Source organism: Natrix helvetica (assembly GCF_964273705.1).
Source record: "Natrix helvetica genome assembly, chromosome: 8".
Classification (NCBI taxonomy): Eukaryota; Metazoa; Chordata; class Lepidosauria; order Squamata; family Natricidae; genus Natrix; species Natrix helvetica.
In genome coordinates this window covers 2,615,233-2,634,767 of record NC_138559.1, presented here as the reverse complement: position 1 = coordinate 2,634,767, position 19,535 = coordinate 2,615,233, and the positions used below count along the sequence as shown (strand labels likewise).

Sequence of the window (19,535 nt, the reverse complement as noted above, 5' to 3'; positions counted from 1 at the left end):
CTCCACCACCACCACCTCCTCCTCCTCCTCCCAGCAAACCTAACTCCCTTCTAGCACTGATAAAGTTACCTAGTTGGGTAATGAAACGTCTGCAAGAAAACAACCAAGCTCAGAGAGCACAAGGACCTTCTCCTGCCTTCCTCCTCCTCCTCCATCTCCACTACCACCTCCTCCTCTTCCTCCTCCCTCTCTCCGCAAACCGCACTCCGTTCTGGCCTGATGATGTTAGCTAGCATGAAGATGATTGTTTGAGGAGAAGGAGGAAGAAGAGGAGGAGGAAGGCAGGAGAAGGAATGAAGGGGAAGAAAGAGAAGGAGAAATAGAAGAAGAACTGTGGGGCCTTTTCTCTTCTCTGAAGTTAGTTGTTTTCTTGCAGACGTTTCATTATCCAGCTAGATAACTTCATCAGAGTTCTGATGACCCTACCTAGTTTGGTCATGAAACATTTAAAAGAAAATCAGTAGAAAAGAGAAAAGAAAACCTAATTTGGGTAACACAACCCCACAGTCCTTCTCTTCCTCCTCCTCCTCCTTCCCCTTCATTCCTTCTCCTGCCTTCCTCCTCCTCCTCCTCTTCTTCCTCTCCCTCCTCCACTCCTCAAACCACACTCCCTTCTAGCCCTGATGATGTTACCTAGTTTGGGAAAGGAAAGAAAGCCACCAAGCTCAGAAAGCACCAAAGACTCATCCTTTCAACCCTAAGCTACAAATATTCTCCTTTCTCAAGGTGCTGATTATCATCTCCAAAGCGCTCCATGGCACAGGACCCAGCTATTTGCGGGATCGTATCCTGCCCCACACATCCCTTCGGCCGATCCGCTCACACAGAGAGGGACTCCTCCAGGTGCCGTCCACTAGGCTGTGACAGCGGGCGGCGCCCAGGGGAAGGGCCTTCTCTGTGATGGGCTGACCCTCTGGAATGACCTTCCCCCTGATATTAGAACAACCACGGACCTCCACTCCTTCCGTAAGAAGCTCAAAACCCACCTATTTAATCTAGCCGGCCTGGCCTAATTTCAGCTCTCCCACCTCAGTCTGTATTTTTAAATTCCATGGGTTGGTCTTAAGGCTAAGGTTTAATTTTTATAAATTTGTATAGGGGTTTAAAGTTTAATCCGATTTTAATTCTATTTATTACTATTTGTAGGGTTTTTAATTTGGTACCTGTACACCGCCCCGAGTCCCTTTGGGGAGAGGGGGCGGTCTAGAAATCAAATCAAATAAATAAAATAAATAAATAAATTTCTCGCCTCCCTTCCGAGTCTGACTACACAGTTAAAACTTCATCAGAATATAAGCAAACTATAATAAAATAAATAAATAAACCGATGCAGATGTCTTAGATCAACTGTGGCACAATTCCAGCGATCGTGTTGTGTACGGTTAACACAGACGTTTGCTTGGCTCCCTCGTGAAAAACAAACTAGAAAAAGGAATTTCCATGATCTTAAAATCAATACCCGAATGTGCTTTTAATAGACTTGTGCTAAGGAGACTATCAAATATACAGAGGTTACATTTTTAGAATTACATCTCAATGCCAACCCCTAAAGTTAAAAGGAAGAAAAAAAGAAAGAAAATTGAAGGCATTATTATTATTGTGGGCTTATTCAGAAATCCCAGCTGAAAATCAAACGGATGAAAACGTATTTAATGCCGTATGTCATTTCCTTTGGGGCAAGAAAATGAATGCAAGCCTTAGGACCCTCACAGTCGATAGGAATCGATCCTGCAAAAGTATGTATGGCGGTAGAACCCATAAATGCTAGGAGGGTTAATCAATATTTGCACAGGAGCCCCGAATATTTATTAGGAACGAGGCTGCAAATAAAAAAGAGAAGGCGTATGTTCACTTAGGTGTGTCAGCTGGCAAGTGTTGTGTTCCCAAATGTTGTGGTTGGCTGTTCTTTGGGGAAAGTATGAATAGCTAAGAAGGCACGGGAGGATCAATGGTGGTTGGTGTATCTGGGGGCAGGATGGGAAAGGTTGCTCTACGCCACCTCAGAGGGGATTAAAACATGCTAGCTGCTAGCTGTGGCAGCTGCAAGCGTTTTACAAGGGATCTTCATTCATTAGTGCCGCTGTCTTTTTTCTTTCTGCGTTTCGTTTCCGCTTTTAAAAATCAACCTCCGTTGAGGATATGCTAAAGCTCACCTGTGCAATTCAGTCCAAGAAACTTTTATGCTGTATTATTTTCTTTGGAATTTTTATCCTTTTCTTCTTCTTCTTCTTCTTCTTCTTTTCTTCTTCTTCTTCTTCTCCTCCTCCTCCTCCTCCTTCCTCCTCCTCCCTCCTCCCCACCTACTAACCCCAGTCCCTTCTTGCACTGATGATGTTACATAGTTTGGATAGTGAAACATTTGCAAAAAAACAACCAAACTCAAAGAGCACCAAAGACTCCTCAGAGGTCGTCCTCCTCCTCCTCCTCCTCCTCCTCCTCCTCCTCCTCCTCCTCCTCCTCCTCGCCTTCAAGTCAGTGTTGACGTCTGGCAAGTACTTGGACAAGCCCTCCAAATAAGAGGTTCAGCTAGAAGTCCTCCACATTCCCTTCCAGCCCTATGATTCTATGGTTGAAGGGCACCCAGCCAGCTTTGTGCCCAAAGTGGGACTAGAACTCCCAGTCTCCTGGTTCCTGGGCTGCATCTCTCATCAATCAGGCCCTCTGGGGTAGCAGAGGAGTGAATGGCGTCGATCTCAAGTTGAGTTTCACCCAATGACACGTCCACATTCCTAGGGTTGATTGGCCACGAGAAACCCTAGGAATGGCTTGTCTTTTCATTTGGAGATATTTCTTCCCACTTCCTCTGGTCACCTCCTGTCCCGAGATGATCTGGCGGTCTCCTATCCCAATGCTCAGGCTTCCCTATTGACTTTGCTGGTAGGAATTGAGCTGGAAGGAACCTTGGAGGTCTTCTAGTCCAGCCCCCTGCTCGAGCAGGAGATCCTGTTTGAAGATCCTGTCAGAAGGTCACCAAAGCAGATTGCATCACCCCAGGACACTGTGACCGTCATAAGTCCACGCCAGTTGCGAAGAGTTTGAATGTTGATCACGTGGCCACGGGGAGGGGATGCTACAAGGGCTGTGAAGTGTGAAAAAAAGTCCCAGCTCACTCTTTTCAGTGCCTTTGTAACTTCAGTCACTAAACGAATGGTCGTTAAATCAAGTACTCTCTGCATTTAACCAATGGTGGTTAAGGTACAAGTTTGGCCTGTAGAAAAAGCCAAAGTTCTTGAACCCTTGTTCTTTACCGCCCCCTAGTGGCCACTTTGATTATTGCAGTACCCAGTCTTTCGTATTGGGGTTACTTTCATATTAGGAGGGGCTGGGAAGGAGGGAAAATGGAGGAAGTGAAGCTGATTTGAACGAGACCCTGGCCAGTCCCATAGGGCCCCCGGCCCCAACACCCATCCTGAAAGAGAGGGAGGAATGGAAGGGAAGGAAAGGAAAACTGATAGAAAACAAGGAAGGAGAGAGAAAGTAAAGAGAAGGAGAGGAGAAGAAAAGTTTGCAAAGGCCTCCGAGGAAAGAAAGAGAGAGGGGGGGGAAGGAACAAGGGAAGGAAAAAGTGATAAAAGAGAGGGGAGGAAGGAGAAAGACAAGGAGAGAAAGAGAAAAGTTTGCAAAGGCAGGGGGAGAAGGAGGAAGAAGGGAAGGAAAAAGAGATAGAAAAGAGGGAAGGAGAAAGAAAAGGAGAGAAAGAGAAAACTTTGCAAAGGGAGCGCGGCCCTCAGAGAAAAGAAAGAGGGAAAGAGGGAGGAAGAAGGGAAGGAAAAAGGGATAGAAAAGAGAGAAGGGGAAAGAAAAGGAGAGAAAGAGAAAACTTTGCAAAGGGAGCGCGGCCCTCAGAGGAAAGAAAGAGGGAAAGAGGGAGGAAGAAGGGAAGGAAAAAGGGATAGAAAAGAGGGAAGGAGAAAGAAAAGGAGAGAAAGAGAAAAGTTTGCAAAGAGAGCGTGGCCCTCAGAGGAAAGAAAGAGGGAGAGAGGGAGGAAGAAGGGAAGGAAAAAGGGATAGAAAAGAGACAAGGAGAAAGAAAAGGAAAGAAAGAGAAAACTGCAAAGGAAGTGTGGCCCTCAGAGGAAAGAAAGAGGGAGAGAGGGAGGAAGAAGGGAAGGAAAAAGGGATAGAAAAGAGAGAAGGGGAAAGAAAAGGAGAGAAAGAGAAAACTTTGCAAAGAGAGCGTGGCCCTCAGAGGAAAGAAAGAGGGAGAGAGGGAGGAAGAAGGGAAGGAAAAAGGGATAGAAAAGAGAGAAGGGGAAAAAAAGGAGAGAAAGAGAAAACTTTGCAAAGGGAGTGTGGCCCTCAGAGGAAAGAAAGGGGAAAAGAGGGAGGAAGAAGGGAAGGAAAAAGGGATAGAAAAGAGAGAAGGAGAAAGAAAAGAGAGAAAGAGAAAAGTTTGCAAAGGGAGCGTGGGCCTCAGAGAAAAGAAAGAGGGAGAGAGGGAGGAAGAAGGGAAGGAAAAAGGGATAGAAAAGAGAGAAGGGGAAAGAAAAGGAGAGAAAGAGAAAACTTTGCAAAGGGAGCGTGGCCCTCAGAGGAAAGAAAGAGGGAGAGAGGGAGGAAGAAGGGAAGGAAAAAGGGATAGAAAAGAGAGAAAGGGAAAGAAAAGGAGAGAAAGAGAAAACTTTGCAAAGGGAGCGTGGCCCTCAGAGGAAAGAAAGAGGGAAAGAGGGAGGAAGAAGGGAAGGAAAAAGGGATAGAAAAGAGAGAAGGGGAAAGAAAAGGAAAGAAAGAGAAAACTGCAAAGGGAGTGTGGCCCTCAGAGGAAAGAAAGAGGGAGAGAGGGAGGAAGAAGGGAAGGAAAAAGGGATAGAAAAGAGAGAAGGGGAAAGAAAAGGGGAGAAAGAGAAAACTTTGCAAAGAGAGCGTGGCCCTCAGAGGAAAGAAAGAGGGAAAGAGGGAGGAAGAAGGGAAGGAAAAAGGGATAGAAAAGAGAGAAGGGGAAAGAAAAGGAGAGAAAGAGAAAACTTTGCAAAGAGAGCGTGGCCCTCAGAGGAAAGAAAGAGGGAAAGAGGGAGGAAGAAGGGAAGGAAAAAGGGATAGAAAAGAGAGAAGGGGAAAGAAAAGGAGAGAAAGAGAAAACTTTGCAAAGGGAGTGTGGCCCTCAGAGGAAAGAAAGGGGGAAAGAGGGAGGAAGAAGGGAAGGAAAAAGGGATAGAAAAGAGAGGAGAAAGAAAAGAGAGAAAGAGAAAACTTTGCAAAGGGAGCGTGGCCCTCAGAGGAAAAAAAGAGGGAGAGAGGGAGGAAGAAGGGAAGGAAAAAGGGATAGAAAAGAGAGAAGGAGAAAGAAAAGGAGAGAAAGAGAAAAGTTTGCAAAGGGAGCGCGGGCCTCAGAGGAAAGAAAGAGGGAGAGAGGGAGGAAGAAGGGAAGGAAAAAGGGATAGAAAAGAGAGAAGGGGAAAAAAAAGGAGAGAAAGAGAAAACTTTGCAAAGGGAGTGTGGCCCTCAGAGGAAAGAAAGGGGAAAAGAGGGAGGAAGAAGGGAAGGAAAAAGGGATAGAAAAGAGAGAAGGAGAAAGAAAAGAGAGAAAGAGAAAAGTTTGCAAAGGGAGCGTGGGCCTCAGAGAAAAGAAAGAGGGAGAGAGGGAGGAAGAAGGGAAGGAAAAAGGGATAGAAAAGAGAGAAGGGGAAAGAAAAGGAGAGAAAGAGAAAACTTTGCAAAGGGAGTGTGGCCCTCAGAGGAAAGAAAGGGGGAAAGAGGGAGGAAGAAGGGAAGGAAAAAGGGATAGAAAAGAGAGAAGGAGAAAGAAAAGAGAGAAAGAGAAAACTTTGCAAAGGGAGCGTGGCCCTCAGAGGAAAGAAAGAGGGAGAGAGGGAGGAAGAAGGGAAGGAAAAAGGGATAGAAAAGAGAGAAGGAGAAAGAAAAGGAGAGAAAGAGAAAAGTTTGCAAAGGGAGCGCGGGCCTCAGAGGAAAGAAAGAAGGAGAGAGGGAGGAAGAAGGGAAGGAAAAAGGGATAGAAAAGAGAGAAGGGGAAAGAAAAGGAGAGAAAGAGAAAACTTTGCAAAGGGAGCGTGGCCCTCAGAGGAAAGAAAGAGGGAGAGAGGGAGGAAGAAGGGAAGGAAAAAGGGATAGAAAAGAGAGAAGGGGAAAGAAAAAGAGAGAAAGAGAAAACTTTGCAAAGGGAGCGTGGCCCTCAGAGGAAAGAAAGAGGGAAAGAGGGAGGAAGAAGGGAAGGAAAAAGGGATAGAAAAGAGAGAAGGAGAAAGAAAAGGAGAGAAAGAGAAAACTTTGCAAAGGGAGCGTGGCCCTCAGAGGAAAGAAAGAGGGAAAGAGAGAGGAAGAAAGGAAGGAAAAAGGAATAGAAAAGAGTGGAGGAGAAAGAAAAGGAGAGAAAAAGAAAACTTTGCAAAGGGAGCGTGGCCCTCAGAGGAAAGAAAGAGGGAGAGAGGGAGGAAGAAGGGAAGGAAAAAGGGATAGAAAAGAGAGAAGGAGAAAGAAAAGGAGAGAAAAAGAAAACTTTGCAAAGGGAGCGTGGCCCTCAGAGGAAAGAAAGAGGGAGAGAGGGAGGAAGAAGGGAAGGAAAAAGGGATAGAAAAGAGAGAAGGGGAAAGAAAAGGAGAGAAAGAGAAAACTGCAAAGGGAGCGTGGCCCTCAGAGGAAAGAAAGAGGGAGAGAGGGAGGAAGAAGGGAAGGAAAAAGGGATAGAAAAGAGAAGGAGAAAGAAAAGAAGATAAAGAGAAAGGTTTGCAAAGACAGGGGGAGAAGGAGGAAGAAGGGAAGGAAAAAGAGATAGAAAAGAGGGAAGGAGAAAGAAAAGGAGAGAAAGAGAAAACTTTGCAAAGGGAGCGTGGCCCTCAGAGGAAAGAAAGAGGGAAAGAGGGAGGAAGAAGGGAAGGAAAAAGGGATAGAAAAGAGGGAAGGAGAAAGAAAAGGAGAGAAAGAGAAAACTTTGCAAAGGGAGCGCGGCCCTCAGAGGAAAGAAAGAGGGAGAGAGGGAGGAAGAAGGGAAGGGAAAAGGGATAGAAAAGAGAGAAGGAGAAAGAAAAGGAGAGAAAGAGAAAAGTTTGCAAAGAGAGCGTGGCCCTCAGAGGAAAGAAAGAGGGAGAGAGGGAGGAAGAAGGGAAGGAAAAAGGGATAGAAAAGAGACAAGGAGAAAGAAAAGGAAAGAAAGAGAAAACTGCAAAGGAAGTGTGGCCCTCAGAGGAAAGAAAGAGGGAGAGAGGGAGGAAGAAGGGAAGGAAAAAGGGATAGAAAAGAGAGAAGGGGAAAGAAAAGGAGAGAAAGAGAAAACTTTGCAAAGAGAGCGTGGCCCTCAGAGGAAAGAAAGAGGGAGAGAGGGAGGAAGAAGGGAAGGAAAAAGGGATAGAAAAGAGAGAAGGGGAAAAAAAAGGAGAGAAAGAGAAAACTTTGCAAAGGGAGTGTGGCCCTCAGAGGAAAGAAAGGGGAAAAGAGGGAGGAAGAAGGGAAGGAAAAAGGGATAGAAAAGAGAGAAGGAGAAAGAAAAGAGAGAAAGAGAAAAGTTTGCAAAGGGAGCGTGGGCCTCAGAGAAAAGAAAGAGGGAGAGAGGGAGGAAGAAGGGAAGGAAAAAGGGATAGAAAAGAGAGAAGGGGAAAGAAAAGGAGAGAAAGAGAAAACTTTGCAAAGGGAGCGTGGCCCTCAGAGGAAAGAAAGAGGGAGAGAGGGAGGAAGAAGGGAAGGAAAAAGGGATAGAAAAGAGAGAAAGGGAAAGAAAAGGAGAGAAAGAGAAAACTTTGCAAAGGGAGCGTGGCCCTCAGAGGAAAGAAAGAGGGAAAGAGGGAGGAAGAAGGGAAGGAAAAAGGGATAGAAAAGAGAGAAGGGGAAAGAAAAGGAAAGAAAGAGAAAACTGCAAAGGGAGTGTGGCCCTCAGAGGAAAGAAAGAGGGAGAGAGGGAGGAAGAAGGGAAGGAAAAAGGGATAGAAAAGAGAGAAGGGGAAAGAAAAGGGGAGAAAGAGAAAACTTTGCAAAGAGAGCGTGGCCCTCAGAGGAAAGAAAGAGGGAAAGAGGGAGGAAGAAGGGAAGGAAAAAGGGATAGAAAAGAGAGAAGGGGAAAGAAAAGGAGAGAAAGAGAAAACTTTGCAAAGAGAGCGTGGCCCTCAGAGGAAAGAAAGAGGGAAAGAGGGAGGAAGAAGGGAAGGAAAAAGGGATAGAAAAGAGAGAAGGGGAAAGAAAAGGAGAGAAAGAGAAAACTTTGCAAAGGGAGTGTGGCCCTCAGAGGAAAGAAAGGGGGAAAGAGGGAGGAAGAAGGGAAGGAAAAAGGGATAGAAAAGAGAGGAGAAAGAAAAGAGAGAAAGAGAAAACTTTGCAAAGGGAGCGTGGCCCTCAGAGGAAAAAAAGAGGGAGAGAGGGAGGAAGAAGGGAAGGAAAAAGGGATAGAAAAGAGAGAAGGAGAAAGAAAAGGAGAGAAAGAGAAAAGTTTGCAAAGGGAGCGCGGGCCTCAGAGGAAAGAAAGAGGGAGAGAGGGAGGAAGAAGGGAAGGAAAAAGGGATAGAAAAGAGAGAAGGGGAAAGAAAAGGAGAGAAAGAGAAAACTTTGCAAAGGGAGCGTGGCCCTCAGAGGAAAGAAAGAGGGAGAGAGGGAGGAAGAAGGGAAGGAAAAAGGGATAGAAAAGAGAGAAGGGGAAAGAAAAGGAGAGAAAGAGAAAACTTTGCAAAGGGAGCGTGGCCCTCAGAGGAAAGAAAGAGGGAGAGAGGGAGGAAGAAGGGAAGGAAAAAGGGATAGAAAAGAGAGAAGGGGAAAGAAAAGGAGAGAAAGAGAAAACTTTGCAAAGGGAGCGTGGCCCTCAGAGGAAAGAAAGAGGGAAAGAGGGAGGAAGAAGGGAAGGAAAAAGGGATAGAAAAGAGAGAAGGAGAAAGAAAAGGAGAGAAAGAGAAAACTTTGCAAAGGGAGCGTGGCCCTCAGAGGAAAGAAAGAGGGAAAGAGAGAGGAAGAAAGGAAGGAAAAAGGAATAGAAAAGAGTGGAGGAGAAAGAAAAGGAGAGAAAAAGAAAACTTTGCAAAGGGAGCGTGGCCCTCAGAGGAAAGAAAGAGGGAGAGAGGGAGGAAGAAGGGAAGGAAAAAGGGATAGAAAAGAGAGAAGGAGAAAGAAAAGGAAAGAAAGAGAAAACTGCAAAGGGAGCGTGGCCCTCAGAGGAAAGAAAGAGGGAGAGAGGGAGGAAGAAGGGAAGGAAAAAGGGATAGAAAAGAGAGAAGGGGAAAGAAAAGGGGAGAAAGAGAAAACTTTGCAAAGAGAGCGTGGCCCTCAGAGGAAAGAAAGAGGGAGAGAGGGAGGAAGAAGGGAAGGAAAAAGGGATAGAAAAGAGAGAAGGGGAAAGAAAAGGAGAGAAAGAGAAAACTTTGCAAAGGGAGTGTGGCCCTCAGAGGAAAGAAAGGGGGAAAGAGGGAGGAAGAAGGGAAGGAAAAAGGGATAGAAAAGAGAGAAGGAGAAAGAAAAGAGAGAAAGAGAAAACTTTGCAAAGGGAGCGTGGCCCTCAGAGGAAAGAAAGAGGGAGAGAGGGAGGAAGAAGGGAAGGAAAAAGGGATAGAAAAGAGAGAAGGAGAAAGAAAAGGAGAGAAAGAGAAAAGTTTGCAAAGGGAGCGCGGGCCTCAGAGGAAAGAAAGAAGGAGAGAGGGAGGAAGAAGGGAAGGAAAAAGGGATAGAAAAGAGAGAAGGGGAAAGAAAAGGAGAGAAAGAGAAAACTTTGCAAAGGGAGCGTGGCCCTCAGAGGAAAGAAAGAGGGAGAGAGGGAGGAAGAAGGGAAGGAAAAAGGGATAGAAAAGAGAGAAGGGGAAAGAAAAGGAGAGAAAGAGAAAACTTTGCAAAGGGAGCGTGGCCCTCAGAGGAAAGAAAGAGGGAAAGAGGGAGGAAGAAGGGAAGGAAAAAGGGATAGAAAAGAGAGAAGGAGAAAGAAAAGGAGAGAAAGAGAAAACTTTGCAAAGGGAGCGTGGCCCTCAGAGGAAAGAAAGAGGGAAAGAGAGAGGAAGAAAGGAAGGAAAAAGGAATAGAAAAGAGTGGAGGAGAAAGAAAAGGAGAGAAAAAGAAAACTTTGCAAAGGGAGCATGGCCCTCAGAGGAAAGAAAGAGGGAGAGAGGGAGGAAGAAGGGAAGGAAAAAGGGATAGAAAAGAGAGAAGGAGAAAGAAAAGGAGAGAAAGAGAAAACTTTGCAAAGGGAGCGTGGCCCTCAGAGGAAAGAAAGAGGGAGAGAGGGAGGAAGAAGGGAAGGAAAAAGGGATAGAAAAGAGAGAAGGGGAAAGAAAAGGAGAGAAAGAGAAAACTGCAAAGGGAGCGTGGCCCTCAGAGGAAAGAAAGAGGGAGAGAGGGAGGAAGAAGGGAAGGAAAAAGGGATAGAAAAGAGAAGGAGAAAGAAAAGAAGATAAAGAGAAAGGTTTGCAAAGACAGGGGGAGAAGGAGGAAGAAGGGAAGGAAAAAGAGATAGAAAAGAGGGAAGGAGAAAGAAAAGGAGAGAAAGAGAAAACTTTGCAAAGGGAGCGTGGCCCTCAGAGGAAAGAAAGAGGGAAAGAGGGAGGAAGAAGGGAAGGAAAAAGGGATAGAAAAGAGGGAAGGAGAAAGAAAAGGAGAGAAAGAGAAAACTTTGCAAAGGGAGCGCGGCCCTCAGAGGAAAGAAAGAGGGAGAGAGGGAGGAAGAAGGGAAGGGAAAAGGGATAGAAAAGAGAGAAGGAGAAAGAAAAGGAGAGAAAGAGAAAAGTTTGCAAAGGGAGCGTGGCCCTCAGAGGAAAGAAAGAGGGAGAGAGGGAGGAAGAAGGGAAGGAAAAAGGGATAGAAAAGAGAGAAGGGGAAAGAAAAGGAGAGAAAGAGAAAACTTTGCAAAGGGAGCGTGGCCCTCAGAGGAAAGAAAGAGGGAGAGAGGGAGGAAGAAGGGAAGGAAAAAGGGATAGAAAAGAGAGAAGGAGAAAGAAAAGGAGAGAAAGAGAAAACTGCAAAAGGAGCGTGGCCCTCAGAGGAAAGAAAGACGGAGAGAGGGAGGAAGAAGGGAAGGAAAAAGGGATAGAAAAGAGAGAAGGAGAAAGAAAAGGAGATTAAGAGAAAACTTTGCAAAGGGAGCGTAGCCCTCAGAGGAAAGAAAGAGGGAGAGAGGGAGGAAGAAGGGAAAGAAAAAGGGATAGAAAAGAGAGAAGGGGAAAGAAAAGGAGAGAAAGAGAAAACTGCAAAGGGAGCGTGGCCCTCAGAGGAAAGAAAGAGGGAGAGAGGGAGGAAGAAGGGAAGGAAAAAGGGATAGAAAAGAGAAGGAGAAAGAAAAGAAGATAAAGAGAAAGGTTTACAAAGGCAGGGGGAGAAGGAGGAAGAAGGGAAGGAAAAAGAGATAGAAAAGAGGGAAGGAGAAACAAAAGGAGAGAAAGAGAAAACTTTGCAAAGGGAGCGCGGCCCTCAGAGGAAAGAAAGAGGGAAAGAGGGAGGAAGAAGGGAAGGAAAAAGGGATAGAAAAGAGGGAAGGAGAAAGAAAAGGAGAGAAAGAGAAAACTTTGCAAAGGGAGCGCGGCCCTCAGAGGAAAGAAAGAGGGAGAGAGGGAGGAAGAAGGGAAGGGAAAAGGGATAGAAAAGAGAGAAGGAGAAAGAAAAGGAGAGAAAGAGAAAAGTTTGCAAAGGGAGCGTGGCCCTCAAAGGAAAGAAAGAGGGAGAGAGGGAGGAAGAAGGGAAGGAAAAAGGGATAGAAAAGAGAGAAGGGGAAAGAAAAGGAGAGAAAGAGAAAACTTTGCAAAGGGAGCGTGGCCCTCAGAGGAAAGAAAGAGGGAGAGAGGGAGGAAGAAGGGAAGGAAAAAGGGATAGAAAAGAGAGAAGGAGAAAGAAAAGGAGAGAAAGAGAAAACTGCAAAAGGAGCGTGGCCCTCAGAGGAAAGAAAGACGGAGAGAGGGAGGAAGAAGGGAAGGAAAAAGGGATAGAAAAGAGAGAAGGAGAAAGAAAAGGAGATTAAGAGAAAACTTTCCAAATGGAGCGTAGCCCTCAGAGGAAAGAAAGAGGGAGAGAGGGAGGAAGAAGGGAAAGAAAAAGGGATAGAAAAGAGAGAAGGGGAAAGAAAAGGAGAGAAAGAGAAAACTGCAAAGGGAGCGTGGCCCTCAGAGGAAAGAAAGAGGGAGAGAGGGAGGAAGAAGGGAAGGAAAAAGGGATAGAAAAGAGAAGGAGAAAGAAAAGAAGATAAAGAGAAAGGTTTACAAAGGCAGGGGGAGAAGGAGGAAGAAGGGAAGGAAAAAGAGATAGAAAAGAAGGAAGGAGAAACAAAAGGAGAGAAAGAGAAAACTTTGCAAAGGGAGCGCGGCCCTCAGAGGAAAGAAAGAGGGAAAGAGGGAGGAAGAAGGGAAGGAAAAAGGGATAGAAAAGAGGGAAGGAGAAAGAAAAGTAGAGAAAGAGAAAACTTTGCAAAGGGAGCGCGGCCCTCAGAGGAAAGAAACAGGGAGAGAGGGAGGAAGAAGGGAAGGAAAAAGGGATAGAAAAGGGAGAAGGAGAAAGAAAAGGAGAGAAAGAGAAAAGTTTGCAAAGGGAGCGTGGCCCTCAGAGGAAAGAAAGAGGGAGAGAGGGAGGAAGAAGGGAAGGAAAAAGGGATAGAAAAGAGAGAAGGGGAAAGAAAAGGAGAGAAAGAGAAAAGTTTGCAAAGAGAGCGTGGCCCTCAGAGGAAAGAAAGAGGGAGAGAGGGAGGAAGAAGGGAAGGAAAAAGGGATAGAAAAGAGAGAAGGAGAAAGAAAAGGAAAGAAAGAGAAAACTGCAAAGGGAGTGTGGCCCTCAGAGGAAAGAAAGAGGGAGAGAGGGAGGAAGAAGGGAAGGAAAAAGGGATAGAAAAGAGAGGAGAAAGAAAAGAGAGAAAGAGAAAACTTTGCAAAGGGAGCGTGGCCCTCAGAGGAAAGAAAGAGGGAGAGAGGGAGGAAGAAGGGAAGGAAAAAGGGATAGAAAAGAGAGAAGGGGAAAGAAAAGGAGAGAAAGAGAAAACTTTGCAAAGGGAGCGTGGCCCTCAGAGGAAAGAAAGAGGGAAAGAGCGAGGAAGAAGGGAAGGAAAAAGGGATAGAAAAGAGAGAAGGAGAAAGAAAAGGAGAGAAAGAGAAACCTTTGCAAAGGGAGCGTGGCCCTCAGAGGAAAGAAAGAGGGAGAGAGGGAGGAAGAAGGGAAGGAAAAAGGGATAGAAAAGAGAGAAGGAGAAAGAAAAGGAGAGAAAGAGAAAACTGCAAAGGGAACGTGGCCCTCAGAGGAAAGAAAGAGGGAGAGAGGGAGGAAGAAGGGAAGGAAAAAGGGATAGAAAAGAGAGAAGGGGAAAGAAAAGGAGAGAAAGAGAAAACTTTGCAAAGGGAGCGTGGCTCTCAGAGGAAAGAAAGAGGGAGAGAGGGAGGAAGAAGGGAAGGAAAAATCGATAGAAAAGAGAGAAGGAGAAAGAAAAGGAGAGAAAGAGAAAAGTTTGCAAAGGGAGCGTGGCCCTCAGAGGAAAGAAAGAGGGAAAGAGGGAGGAAGAAAGGAAGGAAAAAGGAATAGAAAAGAGAGAAGGAGAAAGAAAAGGAGAGAAAGAGAAAACTTTGCAAAGGGAGCGTGGCCCTCAGAGGAAAGAAAGAGGGAGAGAGGGAGGAAGAAGGGAAGGAAAAAGGGATAGAAAAGAGAGAAGGAGAAAGAAAAGGAGAGAAAGAGAAAACTTTGCAAAGGGAGCGTGGCCCTCAGAGGAAAGAAAGAGGGAGAGAGGGAGGAAGAAGGGAAGGAAAAAGGGATAGAAAAGAGAGAAGGGGAAAGAAAAGGAGAGAAAGAGAAAACTGCAAAGGGAGCGTGGCCCTCAGAGGAAAGAAAGAGGGAGAGAGGGAGGAAGAAGGGAAGGAAAAAGGGATAGAAAAGAGAAGGAGAAAGAAAAGAAGATAAAGAGAAAGGTTTGCAAAGGCAGGGGGAGAAGGAGGAAGAAGGGAAGGAAAAAGAGATAGAAAAGAGGGAAGGAGAAACAAAAGGAGAGAAAGAGAAAACTTTGCAAAGGGAGCGCGGCCCTCAGAGGAAAGAAAGAGGGAAAGAGGGAGGAAGAAAGGAAGGAAAAAGGAATAGAAAAGAGAGAAGGAGAAAGAAAAGGAGAGAAAGAGAAAACTTTGCAAAGGGAGCGTGGCCCTCAGAGGAAAGAAAGAGGGAGAGAGGGAGGAAGAAGGGAAGGAAAAAGGGATAGAAAAGAGAGAAGGAGAAAGAAAAGGAGAGAAAGAGAAAACTTTGCAAAGGGAGCGTGGCCCTCAGAGGAAAGAAAGAGGGAGAGAGGGAGGAAGAAGGGAAGGAAAAAGGGATAGAAAAGAGAGAAGGGGAAAGAAAAGGAGAGAAAGAGAAAACTGCAAAGGGAGCGTGGCCCTCAGAGGAAAGAAAGAGGGAGAGAGGGAGGAAGAAGGGAAGGAAAAAGGGATAGAAAAGAGAAGGAGAAAGAAAAGAAGATAAAGAGAAAGGTTTACAAAGGCAGGGGGAGAAGGAGGAAGAAGGGAAGGAAAAAGAGATAGAAAAGAGGGAAGGAGAAACAAAAGGAGAGAAAGAGAAAACTTTGCAAAGGGAGCGCGGCCCTCAGAGGAAAGAAAGAGGGAAAGAGGGAGGAAGAAGGGAAGGAAAAAGGGATAGAAAAGAGGGAAGGAGAAAGAAAAGTAGAGAAAGAGAAAACTTTGCAAAGGGAGCGCGGCCCTCAGAGGAAAGAAACAGGGAGAGAGGGAGGAAGAAGGGAAGGAAAAAGGGATAGAAAAGGGAGAAGGAGAAAGAAAAGGAGAGAAAGAGAAAAGTTTGCAAAGGGAGCGTGGCCCTCAGAGGAAAGAAAGAGGGAGAGAGGGAGGAAGAAGGGAAGGAAAAAGGGATAGAAAAGAGAGAAGGAGAAAGAAAAGGAGAGAAAGAGAAAACTTTGCAAAGGGAGCGTGGCCCTCAGAGGAAAGAAAGAGGGAAAGAGAGAGGAAGAAAGGAAGGAAAAAGGAATAGAAAAGAGTGGAGGAGAAAGAAAAGGAGAGAAAAAGAAAACTTTGCAAAGGGAGCGTGGCCCTCAGAGGAAAGAAAGAGGGAGAGAGGGAGGAAGAAGGGAAGGAAAAAGGGATAGAAAAGAGAGAAGGAGAAAGAAAAGGAGAGAAAGAGAAAACTTTGCAAAGGGAGCGTGGCCCTCAGAGGAAAGAAAGAGGGAGAGAGGGAGGAAGAAGGGAAGGAAAAAGGGATAGAAAAGAGAGAAGGGGAAAGAAAAGGAGAGAAAGAGAAAACTGCAAAGGGAGCGTGGCCCTCAGAGGAAAGAAAGAGGGAGAGAGGGAGGAAGAAGGGAAGGAAAAAGGGATAGAAAAGAGAAGGAGAAAGAAAAGAAGATAAAGAGAAAGGTTTGCAAAGACAGGGGGAGAAGGAGGAAGAAGGGAAGGAAAAAGAGATAGAAAAGAGGGAAGGAGAAAGAAAAGGAGAGAAAGAGAAAACTTTGCAAAGGGAGCGTGGCCCTCAGAGGAAAGAAAGAGGGAAAGAGGGAGGAAGAAGGGAAGGAAAAAGGGATAGAAAAGAGGGAAGGAGAAAGAAAAGGAGAGAAAGAGAAAACTTTGCAAAGGGAGCGCGGCCCTCAGAGGAAAGAAAGAGGGAGAGAGGGAGGAAGAAGGGAAGGGAAAAGGGATAGAAAAGAGAGAAGGAGAAAGAAAAGGAGAGAAAGAGAAAAGTTTGCAAAGGGAGCGTGGCCCTCAGAGGAAAGAAAGAGGGAGAGAGGGAGGAAGAAGGGAAGGAAAAAGGGATAGAAAAGAGAGAAGGGGAAAGAAAAGGAGAGAAAGAGAAAACTTTGCAAAGGGAGCGTGGCCCTCAGAGGAAAGAAAGAGGGAGAGAGGGAGGAAGAAGGGAAGGAAAAAGGGATAGAAAAGAGAGAAGGAGAAAGAAAAGGAGAGAAAGAGAAAACTGCAAAAGGAGCGTGGCCCTCAGAGGAAAGAAAGACGGAGAGAGGGAGGAAGAAGGGAAGGAAAAAGGGATAGAAAAGAGAGAAGGAGAAAGAAAAGGAGATTAAGAGAAAACTTTGCAAAGGGAGCGTAGCCCTCAGAGGAAAGAAAGAGGGAGAGAGGGAGGAAGAAGGGAAAGAAAAAGGGATAGAAAAGAGAGAAGGGGAAAGAAAAGGAGAGAAAGAGAAAACTGCAACGGGAGCGTGGCCCTCAGAGGAAAGAAAGAGGGAGAGAGGGAGGAAGAAGGGAAGGAAAAAGGGATAGAAAAGAGAAGGAGAAAGAAAAGAAGATAAAGAGAAAGGTTTACAAAGGCAGGGGGAGAAGGAGGAAGAAGGGAAGGAAAAAGAGATAGAAAAGAGGGAAGGAGAAACAAAAGGAGAGAAAGAGAAAACTTTGCAAAGGGAGCGCGGCCCTCAGAGGAAAGAAAGAGGGAAAGAGGGAGGAAGAAGGGAAGGAAAAAGGGATAGAAAAGAGGGAAGGAGAAAGAAAAGTAGAGAAAGAGAAAACTTTGCAAAGGGAGCGCGGCCCTCAGAGGAAAGAAACAGGGAGAGAGGGAGGAAGAAGGGAAGGAAAAAGGGATAGAAAAGGGAGAAGGAGAAAGAAAAGGAGAGAAAGAGAAAAGTTTGCAAAGGGAGCGTGGCCCTCAGAGGAAAGAAAGAGGGAGAGAGGGAGGAAGAAGGGAAGGAAAAAGGGATAGAAAAGAGAGAAGGGGAAAGAAAAGGAGAGAAAGAGAAAACTGCAAAGGGAGTGTGGCCCTCAGAGGAAAGAAAGAGGGAGAGAGGGAGGAAGAAGGGAAGGAAAAAGGGATAGAAAAGAGAGGAGAAAGAAAAGAGAGAAAGAGAAAACTTTGCAAAGGGAGCGTGGCCCTCAGAGGAAAGAAAGAGGGAGAGAGGGAGGAAGAAGGGAAGGAAAAAGGGATAGAAAAGAGAGAAGGAGAAAGAAAAGGAGAGAAAGAGAAAACTTTGCAAAGGGAGCGTGGCCCTCAGAGGAAAGAAAGAGGGAGAGAGGGAGGAAGAAGGGAAGGAAAAAGGGATAGAAAAGAGAGAAGGGGAAAGAAAAGGAGAGAAAGAGAAAACTGCAAAGGGAGCGTGGCCCTCAGAGGAAAGAAAGAGGGAGAGAGGGAGGAAGAAGGGAAGGAAAAAGGGATAGAAAAGAGAAGGAGAAAGAAAAGAAGATAAAGAGAAAGGTTTGCAAAGACAGGGGGAGAAGGAGGAAGAAGGGAAGGAAAAAGAGATAGAAAAGAGGGAAGGAGAAAGAAAAGGAGAGAAAGAGAAAACTTTGCAAAGGGAGCGTGGCCCTCAGAGGAAAGAAAGAGGGAAAGAGGGAGGAAGAAGGGAAGGAAAAAGGGATAGAAAAGAGGGAAGGAGAAAGAAAAGGAGAGAAAGAGAAAACTTTGCAAAGGGAGCGCGGCCCTCAGAGGAAAGAAAGAGGGAGAGAGGGAGGAAGAAGGGAAGGGAAAAGGGATAGAAAAGAGAGAAGGAGAAAGAAAAGGAGAGAAAGAGAAAACTTTGCAAAGGGAGCGTGGCCCTCAGAGGAAAGAAAGAGGGAGAGAGGGAGGAAGAAGGGAAGGAAAAAGGGATAGAAAAGAGAGAAGGGGAAAGAAAAGGAGAGAAAGAGAAAACTTTGCAAAGGGAGCGTGGCCCTCAGAGGAAAGAAAGAGGGAGAGAGGGAGGAAGAAGGGAAGGAAAAAGGGATAGAAAAGAGAGAAGGAGAAAGAAAAGGAGAGAAAGAGAAAACTGCAAAAGGAGCGTGGCCCTCAGAGGAAAGAAAGACGGAGAGAGGGAGGAAGAAGGGAAGGAAAAAGGGATAGAAAAGAGAGAAGGAGAAAGAAAAGGAGATTAAGAGAAAACTTTGCAAAGGGAGCGTAGCCCTCAGAGGAAAGAAAGAGGGAGAGAGGGAGGAAGAAGGGAAAGAAAAAGGGATAGAAAAGAGAGAAGGGGAAAGAAAAGGAGAGAAAGAGAAAACTGCAACGGGAGCGTGGCCCTCAGAGGAAAGAAAGAGGGAGAGAGGGAGGAAGAAGGGAAGGAAAAAGGGATAGAAAAGAGAAGGAGAAAGAAAAGAAGATAAAGAGAAAGGTTTACAAAGGCAGGGGGAGAAGGAGGAAGAAGGGAAGGAAAAAGAGATAGAAAAGAGGGAAGGAGAAACAAAAGGAGAGAAAGAGAAAACTTTGCAAAGGGAGCGCGGCCCTCAGAGGAAAGAAAGAGGGAAAGAGGGAGGAAGAAGGGAAGGAAAAAGGGATAGAAAAGAGGGAAGGAGAAAGAAAAGTAGAGAAAGAGAAAACTTTGCAAAGGGAGCGCGGCCCTCAGAGGAAAGAAACAGGGAGAGAGGGAGGAAGAAGGGAAGGAAAAAGGGATAGAAAAGGGAGAAGGAGAAAGAAAAGGAGAGAAAGAGAAAAGTTTGCAAAGGGAGCGTGGCCCTCAGAGGAAAGAAAGAGGGAGAGAGGGAGGAAGAAGGGAAGGAAAAAGGGATAGAAAAGAGAGAAGGGGAAAGAAAAGGAGAGAAAGAGAAAACTGCAAAGGGAGTGTGGCCCTCAGAGGAAAGAAAGAGGGAAAGAGCGAGGAAGAAGGGAAGGAAAAAGGGATAGAAAAGAGAGAAGGAGAAAGAAAAGGAGAGAAAGAGAAACCTTTGCAAAGGGAGCGTGGCCCTCAGAGGAAAGAAAGAGGGAGAGAGGGAGGAAGAAGGGAAGGAAAAAGGGATAGAAAAGAGAGAAGGAGAAAGAAAAGGAGAGAAAGAGAAAACTGCAAAGGGAACGTGGCCCTCAGAGGAAAGAAAGAGGGAGAGAGGGAGGAAGAAGGGAAGGAAAAAGGGATAGAAAAGAGAGAAGGGGAAAGAAAAGGAGAGAAAGAGAAAACTTTGCAAAGGGAGCGTGGCTCTCAGAGGAAAGAAAGAGGGAGAGAGGGAGGAAGAAGGGAAGGAAAAATCGATAGAAAAGAGAGAAGGAGAAAGAAAAGGAGAGAAAGAGAAAAGTTTGCAAAGGGAGCATGGCCCTCAGAGGAAAGAAAGAGGGAAAGAGGGAGGAAGAAAGGAAGGAAAAAGGAATAGAAAAGAGAGAAGGAGAAAGAAAAGGAGAGAAAGAGAAAACTTTGCAAAGGGAGCGTGGCCCTCAGAGGAAAGAAAGAGGGAGAGAGGGAGGAAGAAGGGAAGGAAAAAGGGATAGAAAAGAGAGAAGGAGAAAGAAAAGGAGAGAAAGAGAAAACTTTGCAAAGGGAGCGTGGCCCTCAGAGGAAAGAAAGAGGGAGAGAGGGAGGAAGAAGGGAAGGAAAAAGGGATAGAAAAGAGAGAAGGGGAAAGAAAAGGAGAGAAAGAGAAAACTGCAAAGGGAGCGTGGCCCTCAGAGGAAAGAAAGAGGGAGAGAGGGAGGAAGAAGGGAAGGAAAAAGGGATAGAAAAGAGAAGGAGAAAGAAAAGAAGATAAAGAGAAAGGTTTGCAAAGGCAGGGGGAGAAGGAGGAAGAAGGGAAGGAAAAAGAGATAGAAAAGAGGGAAGGAGAAACAAAAGGAGAGAAAGAGAAAACTTTGCAAAGGGAGCGCGGCCCTCAGAGGAAAGAAAGAGGGAAAGAGGGAGGAAGAAGGGAAGGAAAAAGGGATAGAAAAGAGGGAAGGAGAAAGAAAAGGAGAGAAAGAGAAAACTTTGCAAAGGGAGCGCGGCCCTCAGAGGAAAGAAAGAGGGAGAGAGGGAGGAAGAAGGGAAGGAAAAAGGGATAGAAAAGAGAGAAGGAGAAAGAAAA

At 45.8% G+C, this 19,535-nt stretch overlaps 1 protein-coding gene across 3 annotated transcripts in view; it reads left to right on the top strand.

Annotated features, from left to right (window-relative positions):
• The first annotated feature begins 1,550 nt into the window (after positions 1-1,550).
• GPAT2 (glycerol-3-phosphate acyltransferase 2, mitochondrial) overlaps positions 1,551-19,535 on the top strand; it is a 139,366-nt gene continuing 121,381 nt past the window's right edge. For 2 of the 3 annotated variants that reach the window (XM_081960974.1, XM_081960971.1), the window contains exon 1: positions 1,551-1,736. In XM_081960974.1, the coding sequence (XP_081817100.1) occupies positions 1,689-1,736 (48 nt within the window). In that variant the 5' untranslated portion in view covers positions 1,551-1,688. The remainder of the gene's footprint in view (positions 1,737-19,535) is intronic. The other variant, XM_081960970.1, reaches the window with a different exon arrangement.